The 25,840-nt window shown below is 37.6% G+C and overlaps 2 protein-coding genes across 3 annotated transcripts; one reads left to right on the top strand and one right to left on the bottom strand.

The window, feature by feature from the left end:
* Positions 1–661: 661 nt before the first annotated feature.
* LOC131354030 (death-associated protein-like 1.S) lies at positions 662–4,092 on the top strand. Its single transcript, XM_058391250.1, has 4 exons — positions 662–820; positions 2,854–2,941; positions 3,204–3,267; positions 3,642–4,092. Exons 1-4 carry the CDS (start codon positions 763–765, stop codon positions 3,756–3,758), a joined length of 327 nt encoding a protein of 108 aa, XP_058247233.1. The 5' UTR covers positions 662–762; the 3' UTR covers positions 3,759–4,092.
* Positions 4,093–7,333: 3,241 nt separating this feature from the next.
* On the bottom strand, positions 7,334–14,062 carry LOC131355303 (uncharacterized). Of its 2 annotated transcripts, none has more exons than XM_058393685.1 (16): positions 13,815–14,062; positions 12,566–12,746; positions 11,822–11,898; positions 10,993–11,071; positions 10,721–10,859; positions 10,555–10,617; positions 10,353–10,464; positions 10,168–10,270; positions 9,981–10,083; positions 9,756–9,896; positions 9,500–9,665; positions 8,820–8,914; positions 8,670–8,720; positions 8,085–8,463; positions 7,826–7,999; positions 7,334–7,698 (listed from the first exon to the last, which is right to left on the bottom strand). In XM_058393685.1, exons 3-16 carry the CDS (start codon positions 11,883–11,885, stop codon positions 7,586–7,588), a joined length of 1,782 nt encoding a protein of 593 aa, XP_058249668.1. In that variant the 5' UTR covers positions 11,886–11,898; positions 12,566–12,746; positions 13,815–14,062; the 3' UTR covers positions 7,334–7,585. The 2 variants fall into 2 exon arrangements, with proteins under 2 accessions (XP_058249668.1, XP_058249667.1); XM_058393684.1 differs by having other exon boundaries at positions 12,566–12,686.
* Positions 14,063–25,840: the final 11,778 nt, after the last annotated feature.

The raw sequence follows: 25,840 nt of genomic DNA, 5'->3' as shown, positions 1-25,840 counted from the left end.
TTTTTGTGTAGACGGATGGTGGCTATTTGTTATCTTTGACATGTAACCTGTTTAACATCACTTCATTTAACAGTAGTAGGCATGGCAACTTTTGCTCTTAGCTTGATAAAAACATTATAATTATTGTTGTTGTTTTTACTAATATTATCTATGTACAATATCCAATATGCATTAAAACTCCTTTGGAACACTTTGAATGACTTTATTTATGAAGTCTTTTACTTTTAAATGTCTTAATCTTTAAAGTCAATAAGTACTCTTCGGCAAAATATTCATTTCATGATAATCAATTTCACTAGTAAGTTGATATTTTCCACTTTGTCTAAAAGTTACAGCACAATGCACCAGTTGGAAATCATCTCTACCTAAACAGAGTGATGTTGCCCCAAATACTAACCCACCCTCACACACACACACACACACACACATGCACTTTACACTTCACACTGTTCACAGACATGTTGATTTGTAAAACCCTGTAAAAGAGCAAGGAACTGGCAATTAAGAAGTCTAGCCCAAGTTAAAAAGCTGAAATTTCCTGTTGAAGGGGCTTTTTTGTGGCTTTTTGTGTCTCTCATAGTTGATGCACGCAGAGCACTGAGAATGTTTCAGGGCTTTTTGACACTATAGGCTTTCCACATTGATGAATACTCATTGCCGTGTTCATTTCAGGCGTATAAAACAGAGCAGACTGAGAGACGTGGGCTGTTTGTGTGTGTGTTTGTTTAAAGGACAAAGAAGGAAAATTTGACCAAGGTGCAAATGTCTAAAGCTGGGATGAGAAACACTGTGTCTCTGAAGGCTGGTCATCCACCTGCAGGTATGATCTCATGGTTTAAAGTGTTTGGTGTTTATAAAGTGAGTGAAAGCTTTGTGTTTGGTTTGTGTTTACGCGTGGAAGTGGGGTTTTGTTTCAATAAGGAGCTTTCTTTTGTTGCATTGAAAGCGCATTGGGGAAGTTTTAATGTCCCGTGGGTGGATCGTTGTTGTTGTTGTTGACATTGTGACTGATTTTCTGTGTTTAATCCCTCGATTGAAAATACACTTGCACACTTGTGTACGTTTGAGCTGATCACAATAAAACCAAGACACTGAAAGAAAAATATAGTCCTAAACTAAAACTTGATGTCAAACCCAATTAGACAGCTGGTTTAACTTCATACACTGTTTTCAAAGTTTTACCAGTTTTTGACATGTGAAGGAACCGCACTATACATGGTTCATTGTACCCTGAATAAGTGGATAACTGGGGGATTTGTGTATTATTGGTGTTCACAGCATTTCAGTGCAGTTGTTGCCTCATTTCTAGAGACTGGAGTTAAACACTTTTTATACTCAGACCGTGCAGTTGCTTCTTGTTTTCAGGAGGAAGAAGTAGCTAATGTTTGATGGAAAAGCTCTTGAAGATGCCAGATGATGTGATAGATTCATTTGCATAGTCCTTAAGCCTTCATGGTTGTATATGAAAACGTGGAACAAAAATAAGTGTGATTTAAAGACCCTTAAGGCACTTTAAATAGTCTTAAAGTAAATACAGTGAATAATACACTAGTGCTTGGGTTATTTGTTCCTGGAACCAAAAATTAGTATTTAGCTTCTTTTTTTTTATAAATGTAGTTTTATTTATTTACTTAAGATATATGCAAGTAGGAGAAATGACGGTGATTATTAATTGGCTATTGGGAATATTGGCCCCTGCAATACATGCTTTACAGCCTGGAGAGTTGTATAAAGTCTGTTCGAAAAGTCACAAGGTTCGTCACACTGCTGTTTTTGGAAAGACTAAAATTGGGTTAAATAACCAAATCCTGGTTAAAGTTTCCAATTTTAAAACCTGTGTGGAAATTGGTAATACATACAATAAGAATGCAAGTGGAAGTGTTTCTGTTCTCCCAAGCATACGCACAAAATATATTTTGGGCCAATTACCACTCTAAAGTCCACATTGCTTGAAAATATACACAGACCATTGGCTTGTTTGTGCACAGACAAGAAGCAAATTATTTGTGACCATTTAATTCTCAAAGCTCACCCTTTACACTCCATGTAACATGGTAAAAAAACAAAACAAAGCAAAGCCAGTGCTGAGATTTTCTTTCCTGTATTAATTTCCTGTATATCCTGCACAGGACACAGGTGGTTAACTGGTTGTTTTGGTGTCTATTTTACTCTCTGGTTCAGTTGTGTAACAGAGTTGGCTGTATTGATTCTGGTGTGGCTGTCTAAGAGCTAACTGGAGGAAGATTTAGCTGGTATTATTGTGCTGATCCTAGTGCCTCAGGGTGTATGGGGAGTCACCCATCTGGTTCAGACACAGGATTTATTGTGTACACTTGTGTGTTGGGATATTCATACCACAAATGACTTTACCCATGAATGTCTTGGCTGGATTTGCATTAAGCATTCAAAGACACTGATGTATTTTTGACCATTCAGATTTATCATAAATGTGCCACATGTCAAAGGCATTCACTGCATGTCTCTCTTCCAGGCATTTTATTTTATTCTACAACACCAGTCAGCTTTTTTTAGACTCTGCTCAAGAGTTGGTCCCAGGGTAGTGTTTGCCCTACTGAATGTCACAAATCCTAGGCCCACAAAATATTGATTCATCTTCCATTTTTAAACCTAGTAAGCATTTACTAAAGCAGAATATCCATCAAGCCTTATTTGATAGTTTGTGCATCATGACTAGCAAAGTGGAACATTTCTACAACATTTTATTTTAACAAAAGTGGTTAAGTGAAATATATTTAGACTAATTTTGTCAATCTTATGGAAATATAGATTTGCTACATGGAATTGCACTTTCTGACTACTTTGAGTAAACCGCATGTCTTTTTTCTTTTACAGTAAAAGCAGGAGGAAAACGAGTGGTCAAGAAAAACAGCGAGGATAATGGAACCCCAGAGAAGGAAAGCAAGAGGGCGGATAAACCCAGGTACAGAGCTATCCAGCTGCCTCTGTTGAACAACGCTATTAAAAGTGTATTTTCAGAAATTGAAGCAAAAAATCAAGAAATGCTGAATTGTTTGCCAAAGCACGATAATTTTAACACCTAAGTGATGTTTATAAGGCTGTGTAGGAACAGAAACGACTGACTAATAACTTCTGTGAAATTGACCATGCATGGTTCGTGATGCATGAAATTGTGCTGTTTTTTTTTCCTGTGAATGCATTTCTGAACTGTTTGTGTGTTGCAGGTCATTGACCACCTTCTCCCGGATGCAGCAGATGGGTATTCTAATGGCAGGCCCGCTAGAGAAGGTCTGTTTTGTCTTTACCCTACATGTTGAACATGCCATGTCAACTCTTTATGAAGGCTAGACTACAACTGCAGTTAAAACTTCACATAACTTTGAAAACATATTGTGCATGAACTGCAGAAACTCAAGAGCACATGAAACTTTAAACACTCTTTATTTAATGGAGTATTAATTTACCAGGAATCAGTTAACCTACTTTTTGTCATCTTAATGTGTAATAGTGACTAAAATAGTATATTGTTTACTTGTATTCAAGTATGATCCAGTAGCACTACACAATAATTGACTGAACAAAAACAAGTTGTTTCATGGGTGGAGTTCCCCTCGCTTCAGAGTGATGTGCAATTTCCTCTGCAAATGTTTTTGCTTCTGTAGTTGGGCCATGATTTCCCAGAGACTCCAGTTTCAGTGCGGCATGGGAAGCAAAGGCCCAGTGTAGAAAAACTGCACATGCAGCGCTGCTTCTTCATCCAGCAGCCCCGCAAGTGTTGAGCCAATACAGCTAACAGCTGAAGAACCAGGATGTATTTATAGGTGCGTGCATGCAAAGTGAACAGGAAGTGTGTGTGCTTAAAGCTAAATGGTGCATATCAAGGACCTGACACACATTTCATATTTGAAATCCTTGACTCCTTGCTTGATGACTTCTTCTAGGCTTTCTAAGCTTCTCAGAGCTTTGCAGGACTCCTTTGTGTAAATTCTTTTCGTGTAATGCATGTAAGCTGTTTTTATACTGGCATAACACAGCTGGTAGTCTGATTACCTTGCAGAAAAGAATGCATGAGCTCATCTTTACTCTTTGAATAAATGTGTTGCATTACTTAAAGTTGTGTGTTTTATTTCCCCTCCATGTGACCAAAAATCTGTTTATCTCTAATGGGGGGGTGTATGGTCTGCACATAAAGGAGGTCCAGATATGCCATGAAAAACACACTAGGAAATGGGGGTTTACAGTTATTCAGCTGGCTGTATGAAATATCCTGGCTTTCTCTCGTCATTGTATTATACAGCTCGGTGCACTAAAGGGACCCCATTGAGTGTGTGAATTGAGCCTGAAACCATTGACACTTGTAATGTCCTCCATTCCTAATCTCTGCAGCCTTCCATTTAGCTAGGTACTGCTTCAGGAAATTACCAGTATAATGTCCACAAATGTTCTGATAATATGCCAGAATTATATGCATTTAATTTTGCATGTGTATACATTTTCCCTTATGTCATGTAGTAGTCACTTAGGATCTGTCTGTGATCACATTCATCAAAATGCTTAACTCAAAGCCTGGGCCATCACAAGAAGGTGGAGGATGATTAAATGTCCAGTACATGTTATAACAGTTGTGGTTCCAATATAAGGAAATATACACCTACACAATTCATGCAATTATCTAATCAGCCATTCATGTGGCAGCAGTGCAAGGCATGAAATCATGATGTGGAGCAACATCTCAATCCATGCCACAAAGAATTCCTAATTAAAATGCTCAGTGAGTATAAATTCTCACTACTTCAGTTGAATTATAATGGTCTTTGTATAGCACTTTGCTTAGCAGAAAAATGCAGGTAGGTACAGTGGCACTGAAAATCTTCCTTAAAAAGAAAGTCTGAGTGGAACCAGACTCACATTATCACATCAAACCCTCAGTCAATCCACACTGGAAGCTGTTTCTGTATGAACTAGTGGCAGGAAAAAGAGCAACAGCACACTTTCATTTATCCTGCTTTGGCAACTGCAGTATGAGGTTATTCATGCCATATTAGTGTGACATCTGATGGTAGAAGCTCACAGCTCTAGTTTGTACTCGGTTCTCTGCATGCACTCCCTATGTCCCTTTGGGATAGAGTTTTTCTTCCATCTTTCAAAACATGGTCTTGCTAAAAAAAAAATTACTTGTAGTTAATCTGCATGAAAGAGAGGGACGTGGAACAGTAAGATTACAGGGTGAAGAAGGTTAAGTACTTGGTCAACAGTCCAGAGTAATGGAGAGTGTGGGAAAGAGGTAAAGAAGTGAGTGCAGGCAGGTTGGAATGGGTGGAGAAAGGTGTCAGGAGTTCTGTGTGATGGAAAAATTTCAGCAAGAATTAAGGGGAAGGTGTACAGGACAGTGGTGAGACCGGCCATGCTGTATGGTTTAGAGGCAGTGTCACTGAGACAGAGACAGGAGTCAGAGCTGGAGGTAGCAGAGCTGAAGCTGTTGAGGTTCTCTTTGGGAGTGACGAGGTTGGACAGGATTAGGAACGAGTAAATCAGAGGGACGGCTCATGTTGGACGTTTGGGGGACAAAGTTAGAGAGGCCAGGTTAAGATGGTTTGGACATGTCCAGAGGAGGGAGAGTGAGTATATTGGTAGGAGAATGTTGGACATGGAGCTGCCAGGAAGGAGGCAAAGGGGAAGGCCAAAGAGGAGGAATATGGATGTAGTAAATGAGGATATAAAGCTAGTGAGTGTAAGTGTTGAGGATGCAGAAGATAGAGAGAGGTGGAGAGAGATGATTTGCTGTGGTGAACCCTGAAGGGAAAAGCCGAAAGAAGTAGTAGTAGTTAATCTGCATGGTTCCCTGAGATGGGCTTATGACCCAAGTGTCCACATGACCTGAAATGACCCTGATTCATCAACACAAATCTGTGAAGGGAATCAGAATGAATGCATTACATGAAATTAATAGCAGTTTTATGAATACTTATGAAAACTTTCAGATCAATTTTTAAAATTAGCTAATTAGTTTGCAGGATGCAATTATCTATCTATCTATCTATCTATCTATATAATCTCTCTCTCTCTCTCTCTCTCTCTCTCTCTCTCTATATATATATATATATATGGTAAAGTTATACTGCCTAAGGATGTGTTTGGTGCCAAGCGTGCCTAAATGGTACTAGTTTAAGCTTCTTTACATCAAGAGTACTTGCCATCCTTTATTCCATTCATTAATAAGACTATTAAGCCTTCCTTTTAAACAAGCACAATAAGTTTTAAGTTAAGGTCTCCTTAGTGGATTTGGTTAATTTCTTTTGGTTAAAGCATGCGTGTGAAGCTGGTTATAACATGAATCTCTCCCGCCATCTACTGGTCAAAGTGTAAAACTGTAGAATATGTGAAATACATTATCCAAAGAGAGTTCAAATAGATGCAAATATATTAGACAACACATTCCATTAGATGTTTAGTTACTACATTCCTTTTTGTATAGTAACTGCATCCGCATCTTGAGTGAAATATCATTCATCATACAGCAAGGAACTGGGCTGCTGAAAGGTAGAATAATATTGAGATAGAATGATTATTTTGCCATGGTGTAGTTAAGGTGCTGTATGTTTTTGGACTGTTTTGTCCTGCGGAGCCTTTCCTTACTTTTTCTCCCAATAGAACTGATTACAGTATTTTATTACATGTAAGTGTTGAGCTGATGCCAAAATAGAGCTAAAGCTTTTAGGTGATGATTATGAGTTAGGCACACATTACATTATTTACTGCAGTATATGTACAATTTTTCAGATCTTTCTTGACTCAAATAAACCCAGAAACAGTCAAAAATAAAATACCTTTTTTGGTGATAGTGCTGGTATAATTCTTGTCACTGTTAAGTGCAGTCCAGTGAGTTGTGAGGCATTAGGCTGATGATATAGCTCTATACGCTTTCAATTCACCTTGCTGCTTTTATCAGCCGTCATCCTCCACACATACAAAGGAATAATAATTAGTCAGAAGCCATATCTCCCCTTGGTTTCTGGGTGAAAATATGAAAATTCCTCAAGTAAGTAATTTCATCTTATCTAGGCCAGATTTGAAGAGAGAGCAGTGTATGACGTGGCAAAAAGACATGACAACTCGGAGGATACGAAAGAGCTTGGAGGCTGTTACAAGATATTAGACAATACCGTGCTGTAGAATTTCCAATTCAGATTGGTCAGTAGGTGTTGGTTTTGTTGTTGGTACACCACAGAATGGCTAAATTCTTACATTTGATTGGTCAGAAGCTGTTTGCTTCCAGATTTTATGGGTGCTTGATGAAATTTCTTGGAGAAGAATCAAACAGTTAAACAGCCAACTTCAATCACAAATTTATTGAATCAGGAACAGTGAAATTTCTTGCACACTTTACAGTGCCTGTGCCAATAAACAGAAAACAATCACTGTAGGATGCCTATACAATGTTTTAAACTTTTATGCCTGGGCCCTCTAATAAATAAAATTAAAAAAAAAAACACATAAAAAAAAAAAACATACATTGCATATGCACAGCAATTTTTGTTCCATAACGCAATACTGATCCAGTAAAATCCGTCTAGTCTACACTATTCTTAGATCGTTATAATTTGGTCTATTCTCTGATGTTCTGAAGTCCCATAAACCATTTGTGGCTGAGTATTTCCTCGAAAGTTGGCCGAGAGTGAGGGTCTTGTTCCAGACACCACCATATCAGATCACTGCATTCTGTATGTGATGAAATATTTAAGGCAAAAGTTATACATTTACATAGAAACTAAAATTATTTAAAAAAATCAATTTATTTTGTAATTCGGTCTTTGGACCTATATGTAAGGTTTCTGCATTTTCTTACCGCCAGACAAACTGGGAGCCAAGTGCGTGTTCCGAGAAACGTTGTCCTCTTTATGAAAAGGCAAGTCTCTGCACACCAAGTTATACAGCAGTACACCAAGACTCCAGACTGTAGCAGGACGACCCAAATACTGTCCTTCACATATCCACTCAGGAGGGCAGAAAGCCCAAGTGCCTGAGTGAAGGAGAGAAAGAAAGAGCATCGTCAGGAACGTCACAAAAATGGTTCTGATTCTGTCCTATTCCTTTTATGCACTTACCTGCATATTTTGTGTAGGGGGTGTCTTTGAGCAAATCCCCACAGCCAAAGTCTTTCAACTTCACATCCAGGGTGTCGGTATTGATCAGCAGATTCTCTGCCTTGATGTCTCCATGAAGAACGCCGCAGTCACAGCAATGACGGGCAGCCTGAACCACTTGATGCATGATTTGTCGAGCCAGTGGTTCTGACAGTCGACCTTTGTGAAGTTTGCAAAATTCATGGAGATCCATACAGGGGCTGGGCTGCTCCAGGACCAAGATGTAATAATCGGCCATCTCAAACCACTCTATCAGCTCCAGCACGTTCTCACAGCCAAATGGTTTGGACACCATTTTCATTAATGCCACCTCCAAAGGTACACTCTGTGTCTCTCCAGGCTGAAATTAGAACAGACATGTTAAGCACGGGTTTGGGGTGAATACTTCTGAACTACAGTAAGCAAAGACGTTACAATGTGGAAAAGGTACTGGCCCTAATATACATTCTAAGTGATGGATAAAAGAATCTATTTTTGATTATTTCATCAGGAACAATTAAATGAACACGCAAATCTGTACCTCCAAAGAAATGTAAGTTTACTTACAATGGTGATGAATTCATCATATCGACTTTTGCCCACATGTTTAATGGCTACCTGTTCACATATACAAAACATAAATAAATTCTTATTAGAAAAGCCTATAAGATGTAATGCAGTGTTATAATTGCAAATAACAGTAGATGTGCACATTACCTGTTTGCCATCCGCCTTACGTACACCTACACGGACGGATCCGAAGCCTACTTCTCCCAGCAGATTCTCCAGAGTGTATCGCGAATCAAACTCCTCTGTCAAACAAACAATCATTCAGTCAAGTGCAATTAAAAAATAGCCTCCTAAGATGGCTTAACTTGCAGTAAAATGGTAAAAACATACCAACTTAAACAAAAAACGGGATAAAGTTAAAATAAAACAGACAAACACACAAGTAATCAAAAAGCAAGAGAAAGGTATGTGAACTTTTCACCTATTTCTGTGAGTAAATAATTTCTCTAAACAAGAAAAATAAACTTGCATAATAAATCCAAAATCATCTATGCAGCTACACAAGCTTCTATCATTTCTGTCTCTTACATAAAAACTAATTTAGTATGACTGTATTAGCTTCTAAAATATGTGATAAACATTTACATGATGCAAATCTATAAATGAAACTGATTATCATTTTATATTGCACCCAAAAATCTAACTAATCACTTCAGCATATTTTACATGACTATCACCTAGTCCTCATGAACACAACATCATTTTAAATTTTTCCACAAATAAATTTTTAGAGTTGCAAATTCGCCAACTATGCATGACTACATTTATTGTAAGAAGATTCTGAAATGATCGTTATCATTTTTGTGTGAATGGTGGATTCTACATACCCTCAGAAGTAATACGGTTCTCTCCAAGAGGAAACTGGAGAGCGAGCATCTCACCGGTCATAAGGCCACATTCCTCAAGCTTAAACACATTGGCTCTGTGCAGCTGACGAAGTTTCAGCAGCCACTCAGGTTCATTCCGCTTCCTTTTGTGTAGTCTCTCGGACAGCTACAAGACAGACAGGGGAAAGTAAATTGCTTATACGAAGACAAAACTTTCTACTTAAAGTCATTTGCAAATATTGATCATTGTGTTTACTGCAATAGTCTGTTCCAATGTGGCCTTTGTGATTTTGCAAGGGAAGGTGGCAATCGCTCTGGCGATGGTCTCGCAGTAATCAAGGGCCTGATTAAAAAGTCCATACTCGGCTAGACTGCTGGCGTGATAGCACTTGTAGATCTAAGACAGATAGAGTCATTTAATCTTGGTTCAGAATGCAACCAATCAGGGTGTATGAATAAAAAGCAGGATAAAAATTCCAACCTGGAAGTTAGGCTGGGCAAGCCCTGAGGTCAGCGAGCACACGTATTCGTACACCTCAGTTCTCTCGATAGCATCCCTCATGGCTGGCTGACTGACTGGCAAACTGGTGTAAAGAGAAAAAATGTCTCATTAGCAAGTGAGGGAAAGTAATCCTACACATGCACAAAGAGAGATGCACACAAAATACCGGTCACATCCAATCAGTTCAAAGCTCGGCCTATGACATGTTTTCAGCTCCTCCAGTGCTATCACGTAGCAGATGTGTGCAGCATACGTCAGTCCTTCAGAATCTGCAGATGAAGGACCAAACGTGAGGATCAGGGACCATAAACCAGTCCAGAGTTCCAAAAAAATACTGTTACTAGTCCATACCAAGCTTTTGTCCCATGTTAACCACGGCTTTTAAGTGTTCATATTTTGGTTCATTGGAGCATAAAAGCTGCGCCAGGGGAAGACACCATCCGTCTTGGTTCTTAACCCCAAGCTGTAGCAGGAATGGTCACATTGGTCAGCAAACAGAATACAGAAATAATAATAACAGATGATGCTGTATTCATAAAATAACTTTTGATACCTTTTGTCTCAGCAAGCCATATCCCTTGAAAAGGATCACTGCAACTTCAGGCAGTAATACATTCTGTAAAACAAACATCATTAACATTCACGTCTACTGCAGGTATATTTATTCTTTAATACACTTAATATTACCTTAATACAAGTAATTTAAATATAACACTTACTCCTTTCTTTTTGCAAAGAAGCTCCATAATCTTCCAGAAGAAATATGACTCCTTTTGCTCAGGTTGCTCCACATGTTCGAGACACTCCTGAGATTTCCTCAGGATAAAATCAACCAGGTCCTCCATCTGCATATTATTGCTGCAACCAATGGATACAGATTACTGCATATTCACTAGGACCACCTGATGATATGATCCAGAACATGACTGCTTAAAACACATTTAATGTTCAGCTCGTGTGGGTTATGTGAGAGGGGAAACAAAGGTCTCACCTCATCAGAGGGCCAGGAATAATTACACTGTCCCTATCAGACAGGTAGTCGTCATCAGTTTGGTGGACACCAGCATTCCCTGGAGTCAAAACCTCAGTTAGTAAGGCTACAGAGTAAGAACCTGTCTCAATGTTAAGAATTTATCCGATTTTTTTTTATCTAATTGTGTCTAGGATGATGAATAACGATAATGATACCTTTTATTATAAAGTTCAGAAACAATTCTTACCAAGATGCCTCAAATGATCATGTATCTATTGTCTTATCAATGAAATTTGGTTATTGGTTGAACATTAACCCTTGTCGCCGGTACACTGGTGTTCAATTTTGCTGGCACAAAATACAGTAATCCCCCATTTAGCACAGGGGTTATTACTGTATATTCAATCAGTAAAAACAAATGAATTCTTTTTATTGCTGCCAGTCTGTTAAATAGTAAAGTTAGTCATGACACTGTTTACTTTTAGTGCAAGATTTTTTTTTTACCTCTGTTGGGATAACCCTACACAGAATTTTAGAGGATGAAGATTTTACATCCTTAGGAACAAGCACTTGGGCCATCTTATCTCTCTTTTTTTGTGTGAATATATTGCTTCTTGTACTGTAGGCTCGGTAAAAAAAGTATGAAATATTTAGAAAAAACTACAAATTCTTAAAGCCCTGATTACTTCCAGATGAAGCCATTAAATAAATTGATTTTATATACAAAAATGATAGTTTAAATCACATAATCTGAATGTGTTTGTAGTGACGTTTTCTAAAGACTGTGGGTTCACTCAATATTCCGTCAACTTTAAACTGTGTATGAGTGTGTGTGTGTCCATCCTACCTTGCCTGCTTGGATGAGCATGAGGCCCTCTGTCAGGATGGGGCATTTCTGTTGTCCTTAACATTTTTTGGGGGGAACTATGGCATACATAAAAATATATAGGATTATTAACTTATTTGGCTTTTATATGGTTATAGTTATGCATAAAGTATTTTTTCCATCAATTCTCACTCCCAAATTGTCAAATATTGAAGCATGGGCAGAAGCCTTCAGAGACTTGTGGAAGTCTCTTAATTTAGATTATTTTTGAAGCCAATTTGGTAGGGAGAATGGAAGAAATGTTCAATATGATTTGTACCAAGTATGCTTTAATGGCTAATGGCTTGATCCAAATCAACGCAAATGCACAAAAGCATAATGTTACAAAACTTGCCCGTCTAAAGTTATCAACAAATGAACAAACAGAAACCTTTCATCATAAATTAAGATGAACTAAAAGAAAATATTCCTCTAGCATTTACTAAATGTGGAATATCATTTCCAGTTTCAAAAATTTGTGTTAATAGCTCTCCAATCTGTTAGGCCTCAGGAATTTAGAGATCTGATGGGATGGGTTGAGCTGCTTTATCTGCTTTTTGTTCCTCCAACTGAGCAGTTAGATATAGGTATAGAGTTACATTTAAGTTATAGTGATTTTTTGTGCAAAAAATGAAAATCCCTCTCTCCTCCCGTAGTAATTGACAAATGTTTGGACACAACTGTCTTTAAGAATAAGGACAATGATTGTAAGTAATAAATATTTACCCAAAAGGTTAAACTGTTTTAAATCGACCACATGTAACACAGAGTCCCTGGTTTGACTCTGGAGCTTTGAGTTTCACGATGTCCACTGCCACGGGTCACTTATACAAGTCCTCACTGACACCTGCACGTATGAGAGGCAACAGGTCAGTGGACTAAGGCGTTAGAGGTCTATGGCATTAGGCTAGAAGAAGACAAAGAAGGAGAAGAAGAAGAAATCTTTCATTATCACATATACATTATATTGACAAATGTTTTGGGACGTCTGCCTTTACATGCATGTGAATCTAATATGGAGTTGGCCCGTCCTTTGCAGCTATAACAGCTCTTCTGGGAAGGCTTTCCACAAGGTTTAGAACTGTGTTCATGGGAATTTTTGACCATTCCTCTAAAAGTGCATTTGTGAGGTCAAGCAATCATGCTGGACGAGAAGGCCTGGCTCACAGTCTCCGCTCTAATTCGTACCAAAGATGTTCTATCATGTTGAGGTCAAGCCAGTCAAGCTCCTCCACACCAAACTCTCTCATCCATGTCTTTATGGACCTTGCTTTTTGCACTGGTGTGTGGTCATGTTGGAACAGGAAGGGGTCATCCCCAAACTGTTCCCACAAAGTTGGGAGCATGAAATTGTCCAAAATGTCTTGGTATGCTGAATCATTAAGAGTTCCTTTCACTGGAACTAAGGGGCCGAGCCCAAACCCTGAATTCAATGATTGGGAGGGGTGTCCCAAAACTTTTGGCAAAATATAGTGTACATTACAGCAGGATTTCCCAACCAGGGGTGGCATTGAGATGGTAGTTCATATCATGCAAGTTTAGTGTAAATTACAGTGTTAGCTAAATAAATCAATAGACAAAACACAAACATCCTTCATGGATTGAACCACACACACACACACACTAAAAAACGTTAGGCATTTTAAGACGCTATATTTCAAACAGAACTGCTTAGCCGGCCTATTAGCTAGCTAGCTCGCTAACTGGGATCCCCCACTATTATTGAACCAGTGCTCCCATCGTTAACATAAAACCGCTAACAGGTAAAAACGTTAATAAAAGGCGCCTCTGTTAGCACGATAAACTAGTTAGCACAAGCAAACCAGTTACCCAAGGCTATCTAGCTAGCATACAGACTAGTTAATAATTGCTTAGAGAGCTATATATAACCGATAAAATGTAACTTATCAAATTTAAACATAATAATGATGCCATTACACCGAAAACGTGACACAGACATTAAACGTTAAGTCACCTCTGTTGTTGTTGTTGTTGTTGTTGCTACTTCGCGATAACTAGGAAGTCCAAAACTCCGACTTCCCACATTAGAGCGTTTTCCTGTCCCACGATGGACAAACGTACCCCATCGTCCCCGATACAAGTGGCACACAAAATTGGAAGAGCTTCAGGATTTTTGAGTTCTTCATCTGATTGGTTGGATTCCACAGGAATTTCGGGACGTGTGTGTTTGTGTCCGTGTGTCACGTTTTTAACGGTCCGGCTGGAAACAAAGCCGCCGTGACGCTCTAGTTCCTTCATGGAAGAAGGAAGTCGTCGTGTTTACATCTGTGACAAATGAGGAACACTGCATGTGAAGTTCACGATATAGACTCACTAACTTATTTTTCATTGATTTTCTTAAACGAAATATCTATGGTTTTACAACGGTATGTTTTTGTAGGGACATTGATTTTACAGTTCCACGCCCCTAAACGTGACGCTGAACAAAACGAATTGTGATTGGTTGCTGTACTTGTCAGTCAAACGACCTGCATGGCGGCCCTGTGAAGTCTGGCAACACGAGTCTCTACAACTCCCTGCCTGACCTGTTTCAAACCTCTTGTTCCTTTCAAAGTTTTTCATCCAATTTATTTTTTCCTCCCACAGTAACCTTCCACACTATTTCTTTTTCACAGTAACAGTAACTGATTATAATGGTTAAAATCAGCATTGTCAAATGGGTTCTAAGAGGTTCCTTAAACATGTTCTTGGTGCCCACATGACATGTCTTTGATTTCAAGTGTTGCTTATTAGATTTGTAAGTAAACACTCCAGCCATGATTTAAATCGATTTACGGTACTGGCTTAACAAGTCAATTAAGCCGATTGAATAGTCAAACTTATAAAACAAACACAATCACAGTGAAACATACTGTATTACTTGTAATAACCTTTTATAATCACCTGCTGATTCTCAGGTGTCTTTGCGTGTGAAATCATGGCCTTAGGCGTAACCGGTTATTGTGGGAAACTTTGTACAGACCTGCAAAACGGGAATGCAGCAAAGCTGGTTTGTCTTGGACCCACAAGTGGTAATTATACAATTAAAAAAATGGCTAGTTCACGACCTTCACGTAGTCCTTAATATTGCTTTCGTCGACAATGTTTAGCGAATATTTTTGGTATTTATTGTGATGCATTTTTTCTGGGGTTCTCTGTGCTGCTTCTGCCTCTGTGGGAGATGAAAAATCAATAATTGATATTTTTAAATATGGATTTGACTCATACTGCTAAAGTGGAGGTCCTAGGTTTGGAGGTAATATGTTATGGTATCTGCGATGGACTGACGACCTGTCCAGGGTGTACCCCTGCCTTATGTGCCTATGTGCGCTGGGATAGGCTCCAGCAGACCCCCGTGACCCTGATTAGGAATAAGTGGGTATAGACAATGAATGAATGAATGAATGTTATGGTATACCCTGAAGCTTAAGCAAGAACAACAGTATTGCTACTTGAGATATTTGAAAATACAAGACTTTGTGTAGACCAGTGTGTTGATTTAACATAAAAGCAGTGACTGAGTTTCCCCTAAAGGCCTTTCCGGACACACAGAGGCTGTATCATAACTATAATTTTGGCCCCCTCGGTTTGGAGAATCTGTTTTCTGTTCAAGCTTACCTACGCTTACTGGACTGAATACACAAAACTAACTTGTGAATGCACAATAGTCACCTCATGTGTAGTGCTGCCAGGTTATAGCAGTGTAACTAAAGTGGAAAAACACAGCTTTAAACCAACCAATAGTCTTGTTGTGCAGGAGGACAATTATATTTCTTTATCTTTGTCCGATAAGTTATAAGAAATCAACCAGGGCAAAGCAATCAGACAAGGAACAGAGTAAGCACATTAGCTTTACAACTTTCTGAGTTATTTTTTAGATTTTGTCTTTATTTGCTGCCAAGAATACCTAATACAGTTACGATTGCAGCTGCAATACTAATGGCAAGTTAATTTATTTGCAAGTACACTTACTCTAAGTGTTAGGTGAATTAAATTAAATATTTTTTATTTATTAATGTACAGAAATATATATTTATTTATTTCAGTACATTAAGTTGCTTGCATCATCCACACCCCAGTGTCATATTAAATGAGAGCTTAATCACAGTTTACCCGTTCTCACCAAACTTTAATTAAAATCCCTGTCATTTCATACAATTGCAACTACATGCAATCGATGTACTTATGTTTAAGATTTATTTCCACTTGTGTTTGTTATTATGATGTGTTAAATGTTTGCTATATGTCTTAAATTATGTAAGTTCACTGGTAATAAAAAAAAACTCATAAAAAAAAACTTATAAATACCAGACCATCAATATTAGACATAATTAATTGCATACTACTACTAATTTTTTATAGTAAACAGTCACAGAGTTTGTTGCTTTATTTCATGCATTTGTTTATTTCCTGAGTCAAGGGTTGACAACATTGCCACAATCATATAACAATTAAGCTTAAACTGGCCAAATGTTTGTGGGCACCTGACCATTATGCACACTGAACACCTCTGGGATGAACTGAAATGGCGACTGTCTCCCAGGCTTTCTTAACAGCTCGCTAATGCACTTTTGGATGAATTCTTTTTTGCTTATGTTCTTTTGGTGGTAATTATAACAGTAAAAGGAATCTGAAATGAAATGTTCAACAAGCACATAAGGGTCTGACGGCCGGATGTCCACAAACTTTTGAGCATACAGCATACTGTATATTCCAATACAAAATAAGCACCAGTGGCTAAAAATTATGAATGCGTTAGATTGTAAATCACACATTTGAAATTAAAAATGTTTTTAAAAAATGCCTGTAATATTTATAAAACTGTATAATTACAGGGGTAGTCTATCTTAATCTAAAATAGAGCATCATCTGTCGTTTTTGTATTGTACAAATACTGGAATGTATATGAAAGAAAATGTAATGCCAGTTTTTTGTTGGTTTTTAGAAGCCAATAGTCATATGATTAGTCAGTCTACAATAACACCCTGATAATTGACTATGATAAGGCTCTAAAGCATTATGGGAATAGAAATTCTTTAAAAATTGGTGTATGATCTGTCATTTATGCCCTGCACCATCAATGAATAGGGTTTAAATGCTACACTGAGCTGTTAGGGCATGGGCAGCTCCTCCATGACGTCAGCTGCATGTTTTTTCAAGGCATCAAACAGAATTTTTGCAGCTTTTTTGCTTTTTGTGTAATCCAAAACTTTCCTCATCATTGCGTAGTCTGTTGTCTCGGCTCGCACATTTGCCGCACTTTCATCCCCCAAGTAGTTAAGGTCATCGACGAGTCTGTTAACATTTTTTATGTCAGCAATTAGTTTACTGTAGTTCTTCTTCAGAAATTCATTATAATCTGGAGTATAAAGAGGGGGAAAAAAAGTGGAGAGAAAGATGGAGTTTGAAATTAATCAAATTGTTTATTACATATACAAAAAGCTCTTTATAATGTTACGTTTGCTTTTAGCTCATGGAAGCTCTAATCACTGCTAGTGGATTGGGAATTACCTGGAGTTTGCGATGTACCAGGTTGAGGGGTGTTACTGTTCTCTGTTTTATCTGCAAGAGCTAAAAAAAACAAACAGATGAAAGTGGTTTACATCACACAACAGTTCAATTAGGAAAAAGGAAGGGAGAGATGAAGATGGACAGAGAGAGGGGGGGGGCAGACAGACAGACTGAAGGACAAAAGCACACAGAGAGAGAAAGACAGACAAACAGACGGACGGACAAACGTGCAGAGTGAGGGGGGGGGCAGACAGACAGATGGACGGACAAAAGCGCAGAGAGAGAGAGAGAGAGAGAGAGGCAGACAGACACACAGACGGACAAACATGCAGAGAAAGACAGGCAGGCAGGCAGACGGACGGACGGACAAACAAGCAGAGAGAGAGAGAGAGAGAGAGAGAGAAAGAAAGAAAGAACATTAGTCTAGTATACCTGAGGTATTTACTGTACTTATCCACTGCTTGAGCTCCGGTCTTGATTCATTCACCCGTTCTTCCTTCAGCAGCTGGAGAAAAGCGATGCAAGTCGGATCTTTCTTTTTCAGAATGATGTCCAAGAGTTCCGTAATTTTCAGAATGGGATCTTGGATACTTTTGACCTTCGTGTATTCATTCCCAGTTACCAGCTTCCGGGATTGAACATGCTGCAAAATCATGTCCTCTCCGCATAACCAGTCAATAAGTTTCACTTTGTTATCGGTTATTATGTCCATTCTTCCTGTAATTACACATACAGAGCTGCAGATTTCAGTGGAAAACTACAAACACAAAGAAAACCTTCTGTATAACTAAATGTTGTCTGATATTGCATCCGGTGCCTATTATTAAAAAAATGACCTGAAGCCTTTGTTTTTCGATATGCATTACTGACTAGTTTTGTGAAACTCTCTCAGTACATTCAGTAGGCCTTTAGAATTAAGTTATTTATTACAGGTATTCACGTACTCTACCTTCTCAGCTCTTCCGAGTGCCAGGGTGTTTTCCAAACGCAGTCCTTGCCTTCACTTTCGAGGTTGCGCATTAATCTGAATTACTTCTAATGAACCACTAGGTGACGCTAGACGTGCAGCTGGAAAGCGTCAAAAGTTCCCATACATACTGTAGTGGAAAAATAAAATGTTCTCCAGTATTTTAAACCTCTATGAATCAAGGTGAATTATTTATTATAACAAACAATGCTATGTTAGTATTACTAAAATAAAAAAAATAAAAATGAAGAAAAATAAATGAACTGCATTTATAATAATAATAATAATAATAATAATAATAATAATAATAATAATAATAATAACATCAATGTTTTAATAAGGCTAACTTGCCTAGAATTAAAATGAATTAATTTATTAATTAAAACCCCAGCTATACAGGCCTAAGTGATTAAATGATTCAGCATTATTGCATTCAAACACCATGTGTTAGGATTCATTCCTGTCCATATTGTTTTTGGTGACATTCTCATTGCTTATCGTGTGTCTTTAAGGCTAAAAGATCTTAAGTAATTCTATGATAGATTATTAAAAATAAAATCAGAAAAGTAATGATGAATGAATGAAGGAACCACAATACAAGCATCCAAGCTTAGAAGGACCTTATGTAATTGTTCTAGTTCAGATGAGTACATTGATATGTGCTTAGATTTTTTTTCTTTGTCACAATTGAAAGCAAGCTGTTTATAAACCATGTGTGCTGTGTGACACAGAATGTTATACAGTAGGCTAATTTTCAGTGGACTAAGCTATAATTTTGTTCATCATAGCCTGATAGTGGTGTTGATGGTGATAATGATGGCATACTATAACATTCCACTGTTTTAGCAGGATTTTCAGGTAAATAGCACTTTGTAGCAGAGCTGTATTAACACACACACACAGAGCCACCTGATGGAGCTCAGGGATACTAACCATACAGGATCGAAAGCAGGTCACCGTCCATCAGTCTCATTGATAATTTTAAACTATTAGTATGTTTTAATAGACTAGATTAACAGTATGCATGACTGTATGGCAGTTTCATGGTGAACAGTCAGCCAGGAGACACTGATGTGTTTACATTATGCCGCTCCTAGGAGAGGAATGTACTATGTAGCTTTAAAAATAATGTACACAGAATATTTTATTTTATTGGAAACAAATATGTACTTCCACTCCAAGTTGCTTATTTATTCATGTATTTATTGAATCTTCATAAAAATTTGACTGACCATTTCACATGCTGGCACCAGTTAGAAAAATATAAAACTGTAAAAACATAGTATGATGGTCATAGGTAAACTAAAACAATTTTTTATTACTGATTCTCTACACAATATAAATGACACATCTCTTGACACTATTTTAAGAAAAGGTGATGTATGTGCTCTGTTATTTATGTGCCGCACCATCAATTAGGAAGTATAAAATGTTGATGTATTCATCGATAGAGACTTCGAAGCACTTTGGTACGTCGCTCTGGATAAGGGAATCTGCCAAATGCCATAAATGCAAATATAAAATGCCACACTGAGCCATTAGGCTGTTGTCAAGTCCTCCATGACATCAGCTGCATGTTTATTCAAGGCATCAACTAGATGCCTAGCAGCTGTCCTGCTGTTTGTGTAATCCAGAAGTCTCTTCATCTTGGCTTGGTCTGTCTTCTCAGCTCGCACTTTTGCTGCCATTTTAGCAGTAAGATAGAGTTCATTAATGATTCTGTCAACGTTTTTTACTTTATCAATTAGTTCCTTCTCATTCTTCATCAGAAATTCCAGATTGTCTAGAGTATATAAAGAGGAGACAGAAGTGGAAAGAGGAAGTTAGTCAAAAAGTTTATCTTACGGAAGCATCTCTTCAAAAACTCAACATCACGTGGAATATATAAAAGACAGAATGGAGTGAAGAGTGGAAGGAAGGGAAGGAGAAATTCATGGTGAAATTACTTAAGACAGAAAGTGCAAGGTATATCAAAAATTCTTTTTATTCTGTGTCTTTCAGTGTTTTCAGTGGATCAGGAGTTACCTATAGTTTTTGGATCATTGTTCAGGTTCCTATCTGTAAAATACAAAAAGGCATGAGGAAAGAAACATTTAATTTACTTTCTAAATGTAAATATGCTGCTGATGGATGAAGTTCAAACCTGTTAGAGCTTTTACTTAATGCTACTTAATGTGCTTCAATCATTGAAAATGTACAGTACTAAAAGAACTTACATAATATTCTAATGTATTTAATATAAAATGAATACAAAAGTATTGATATTGGTATTATAAAAAAAAGTTTGTTATTTACTATTACTCATCAGTGGTCTTTCATCATTCCTTTTTAAGGACAGTTGTGTTCATATTGATGCTAGAAATCTGACAGCCACTAATGATTGGGGTGAAAGCAATGCCGTCACTTTGTGCAGTAATATTCACTGAGGTACCTGTTGATGAAGAAAAGATTTGTGTTATAACATCCAGTAAGCATTCTCAACAATGCATATAGTTTTGACTAGATGGGAATTTTATGTAATATTCATTATGGATGTTATAGTCATTAGGCATACCTGGGCTTTGGGTAGAGCACTGTAAAGCTTCTTTTTTTTCTGTGAGGAAGAGGACAGAAGACATTATGTGAAATAGTATTTAGCTATTCCATTCATCCAGCTACCAGTCATATTTTGCATAGGGGGGAAAAAAGCATATTACTCTGAATTGTAATAGAGCTGGACAAACTGTCAGTTATTGAATATCTTGAGTGATCGGATAAATAGATGAGAGAGCTGTAGCTTGTAACAAATGGAAATGATTCAAAACTGTAAATGCTTGCAAATGAGGAAACTTTATTCTATTTATGATTATTTTTAAAAATAGATTTACAATTTCTATTTTATTTTTGAATGGAAGGAAGGGAAGAAGAAATTCAGGGTAAAAATCACTGCTAGTGGATCGGGAATTAGCTGTAATTTTTGAAGTATCAGGTTGAGGGTTGTGTGTGTGTGTGTGTGTGTGAGAGAGAGAGAGAGAGAGAGAGAGAGAGAGAAAGTGAGTGAGTCAGTGAGTGAGTCAGTGAGTGAATCAGTGAGTGAGTCAGTGAGTGAGTCAGTGAGTGAGTCAGTGAGTGAGTCAGTGAGTGAATCAGTGAGTGAGTCAGTGAGTGAGTCAGTGAGTGAGTCAGTGATTCAGTGAGTGAGTCAGTGAGTGAATCAGTGAGTGAGTCAGTGAGTGAATCAGTGAGTGAGCCAGTGAGTGAGTCAGTGAGTAAGTAAATAATTAAATAAGTAACATTAGTCTAGTATACCTGAGGTATTTACTGTACTTATCCACTGCTTGAGCTCCGGTCTTGATTCATTCACCCCTTCTTCCTTCAGCAGCTGGAGAAAAGCGATGCAAGTCGGATCTTTCTTTTTCAGAATGATGTCCAAGAGTTCCGTAATTTTCAGAATGGGATCTTGGATACTTTTGACCTTCGTGTATTCATTCCCAGTTACCAGCTTCCGGGATTGAACATGCTGCAAAATCATGTCCTCTCCGCATAACCAGTCAATAAGTTTCACTTTGTTATCGGTTATTATGTCCATTCTTCCTGTAATTACACATACAGAGCTGCAGATTTCAGTGGAAAACTACAAACACAAAGAAAACCTTCTGTATAACTAAATGTTGTCTGATATTGCATCCGGTGCCTATTATTAAAAAAATGACCTGAAGCCTTTGTTTTTCGATATGCATTACTGACTAGTTTTGTGAAACTCTCTCAGTACATTCAGTAGGCCTTTAGATTTAAGTTATTTATTACAGAAACTTTGTATTAACTTACCTTCTCAGCTCTTCTGAGTGTTTACCAAATCCACAGTCCTTACCTTCACTTTCGATTTTTTTTTTCGTAATAATCTGAATTACTTCTAATTGGCCACTAGGTGACGCTAGACGTGCAGCTGGAAAGCGTGGAAAAGGACAATTCACAGAGCAAAAGTTAAAACTGAAGAAGTGTGCAAACATAAATTGTGTGGTTCTTCTAAAATGCAGGAAATTTTCAAAAGTCCTCAAACATAGTGGAAAATAAAATGTTCTCCAGTATTATATGGATATCCAGGATTTTCAGGTAAATAGCACTTTGTAGCAGAGCTGTATTAACACACACACACACTCACACACACACACACACACACACACACAGAGCCACCTGATGGAGCTCAGGGATACTAACCATACAGGATCGAAAGCAGGTCACCGTCCATCAGTCTCATTAATCATTTTAAACTATTAGTATGTTTTAATAGACTAGATTAACAGTATGCATGACTGTATGGCAGTTTCATGGTGAACAGTCAGCCAGGAGACACTGATGTGTTTATATTATGCCACTCCTAGGAGAGGAATGTACTATGTAGCTTTAAAAATAATGTACACAGAATATTTTATTTTATTGGAAACAAATACGCACTTCCACTCCAAGTTGCTTATTTATTCATGTATTTATTGAATCTTCATAAAAATTTGACTGACCATTTCACATGCTGGCACCAGTTAGAAAAATATAAAACTGTAAAAACATAGTATGATGGTCATAGGTAAACTAAAACAATTTTTTATTACTGATTCTCTACACAATATAAATGACACATCTCTTGACACTATTTTAAGAAAAGGTGATGTATGTGCTCTGTTATTTATGTGCCGCACCATCAATTAGGAAGTATAAAATGTTGATGTATTCATCAATAGAGACTTCGAAGCACTTTGGTACGTCGCTCTGGATAAGGGAATCTGCCAAATGCCATAAATGCAAATATAAAATGCCACACTGAGCCATTAGGCTGTTGTCAAGTCCTCCATGACATCAGCTGTATGTTTATTCAAGGCATCAACTAGATGCCTAGCAGCTGTCCTGCTGTTTGTGTAATTCAGAAGTCTCCTCATCTTGGCTTGGTCTGTCTTCTCAGCTCACACTTTTGCCGCCATTTTAGCAGTAAGATGGAGTTCATTAATGATTCTGTCAACGTTTTTTACTTTATCAATTAGTTCCTTCTCATTCTTCATCAGAAATTCCAGATTGTCTAGAGTATATAAAGAGGAGACAGAAGTGGAAAGAGGAAGTTAGTCAAAAAGTTTATCTTACGGAAGCATCTCTTCAAAAACTCAACATCACGTGGAATATATAAAAGACAGAATGGAGTGAAGAGTGGAAGGAAGGGAAGTAGAAATTCATGGTGAAATTACTTAAGACAGAAAGTGCAAGGTATATCAAAAATTCTTTTTATTCTGTGTCTTTCAGTGTTTTCAGTGGATCAGGAGTTACCTATAGTTTTTGGATCATTGTTCAGGTTCCTATCTGTAAAATACAAAAAGGCATGAGGAAAGAAACATTTAATTTACTTTCTAAATGTAAATATGCTGCTGATGGATGAAGTTCAAACCTGTTAGAGCTTTTACTTAATGCTACTTAATGTGCTTCAATCATTGAAAATGTACAGTACTAAAAGAACTTACATAATATTCTAATGTATTTAATATAAAATGAATACAAAAGTATTGATATTGGTATTATAAAAAAAAAGTTTGTTATTTACTATTACTCATCAGTGGTCTTTCATCATTCCTTTTTAAGGACAGTTGTGTTCATACTGATGCTAGAAATCTGACAGCCACTAATGATTGGGGTGAAAGCAATGCCGTCACTTTGTGCAGTAATATTCACTGAGGTACCTGTTGATGAAGAAAAGATTTGTGTTATAACATCCAGTAAGCATTCTCAACAATGCATATAGTTTTGACTAGATGGGAATTTTATGTAATATTCATTATGGATGTTATAGTCATTAGGCATACCTGGGCTTTGGGTAGAGCACTGTAAAGCTTCTTTTTTTTCTGTGAGGAAGAGGACAGAAGACATTATGTGAAATAGTATTTAGCTATTCCATTCATCCAGCTACCAGTCATATTTTGCATAGAGGGGGAAAAAAGCATATTACTCTGAATTGTAATAGAGCTGGACAAACTGTCAGTTATTGAATATCTTGAGTGATCGGATAAATAGATGAGAGAGCTGTAGCTTGTAACAAATGGAAATGATTCAAAACTGTAAATGCTTGCAAATGAGGAAACTTTATTCTATTTATGATTATTTTTAAAAATAGATTTACAATTTCTATTTTATTTTTGAATGGAAGGAAGGGAAGAAGAAATTCAGGGTAAAAATCACTGCTAGTGGATCGGGAATTAGCTGTAATTTTTGAAGTATCAGGTTGAGGGTTGTGTGTGTGTGTGTGTGTGTGTGAGAGAGAGAGAGAGAGAGAGAGAGAGAGAAAGTGAGTGAGTCAGTGAGTGAGTCAGTGAGTGAGTCAGTGAGTGAGTCAGTGAGTGAGTCAGTGAGTGAGTCAGTGAGTGAATCAGTGAGTGAGTCAGTGAGTGAGTCAGTGAGTGAGTCAGTGAGTGAATCAATGAGTGAGTCAGTGATTCAGTGAGTGAGTCAGTGAGTGAATCAGTGAGTGAGTCAGTGAGTGAATCAGTGAGTGAGCCAGTGAGTGAGTCAGTGAGTAAGTAAATAATTAAATAAGTAACATTAGTCTAGTATACCTGAGGTATTTACTGTACTTATCCACTGCTTGAGCTCCGGTCTTGATTCATTCACCCCTTCTTCCTTCAGCAGCTGGAGAAAAGCGATGCAAGTCGGATCTTTCTTTTTCAGAATGATGTCCAAGAGTTCCGTAATTTTCAGAATGGGATCTTGGATACTTTTGACCTTCGTGTATTCATTCCCAGTTACCAGCTTCCGGGATTGAACATGCTGCAAAATCATGTCCTCTCCGCATAACCAGTCAATAAGTTTCACTTTGTTATCGGTTATTATGTCCATTCTTCCTGTAATTACACATACAGAGCTGCAGATTTCAGTGGAAAACTACAAACACAAAGAAAACCTTCTGTATAACTAAATGTTGTCTGATATTGCATCCGGTGCCTATTATTAAAAAAATGACCTGAAGCCTTTGTTTTTCGATATGCATTACTGACTAGTTTTGTGAAACTCTCTCAGTACATTCAGTAGGCCTTTAGATTTAAGTTATTTATTACAGAAACTTTGTATTAACTTACCTTCTCAGCTCTTCTGAGTGTTTACCAAATCCACAGTCCTTACCTTCACTTTCGATTTTTTTTTTCGTAATAATCTGAATTACTTCTAATTGGCCACTAGGTGACGCTAGACGTGCAGCTGGAAAGCGTGGAAAAGGACAATTCACAGAGCAAAAGTTAAAACTGAAGAAGTGTGCAAACATAAATTGTGTGGTTCTTCTAAAATGCAGGAAATTTTCAAAAGTCCTCAAACATAGTGGAAAATAAAATGTTCTCCAGTATTATATGGATATCCAGGATTTTCAGGTAAATAGCACTTTGTAGCAGAGCTGTATTAACACACACACACACTCACACACACACACACACACACACACACACACACACACACACACACAGAGCCACCTGATGGAGCTCAGGGATACTAACCATACAGGATCGAAAGCAGGTCACCGTCCA

This window comes from Hemibagrus wyckioides, linkage group LG06, assembly GCF_019097595.1.
Source record: "Hemibagrus wyckioides isolate EC202008001 linkage group LG06, SWU_Hwy_1.0, whole genome shotgun sequence".
Taxonomy (NCBI): Eukaryota; Metazoa; Chordata; class Actinopteri; order Siluriformes; family Bagridae; genus Hemibagrus; species Hemibagrus wyckioides.
This window is presented reverse-complemented; position numbering and strand designations above follow the sequence as displayed.

What these genes read in the sequence shown, in the direction of transcription:
- LOC131354030 (XM_058391250.1), top strand. Translation starts at nt 763, where the DNA reads ATGTCTAAAGCTGGGATGAGAAACACTGTGTCTCTGAAGGCTGGTCAT. An exon ending in GGCTGGTCATCCACCTGCAG is followed by an intron (nt 821 to 2,853) that starts GTATGATCTCAT and finishes TTTCTTTTACAG; the next exon opens with TAAAAGCAGGAGGAAAACGA. An exon ending in AAGAGGGCGGATAAACCCAG is followed by an intron (nt 2,942 to 3,203) that starts GTACAGAGCTAT and finishes TGTGTGTTGCAG; the next exon opens with GTCATTGACCACCTTCTCCC.
- LOC131355303 (XM_058393685.1), bottom strand. Translation starts at nt 11,885, where the DNA reads ATGTTAAGGACAACAGAAATGCCCCATCCTGACAGAGGGCCTCATGCT. An exon ending in ATTCCTGGCCCTCTGATGAG is followed by an intron (nt 10,860 to 10,992) that starts GTGAGACCTTTG and finishes CATTGGTTGCAG; the next exon opens with CAATAATATGCAGATGGAGG. An exon ending in GAACCGTATTACTTCTGAGG is followed by an intron (nt 8,915 to 9,499) that starts GTATGTAGAATC and finishes TTTGTTTGACAG; the next exon opens with AGGAGTTTGATTCGCGATAC.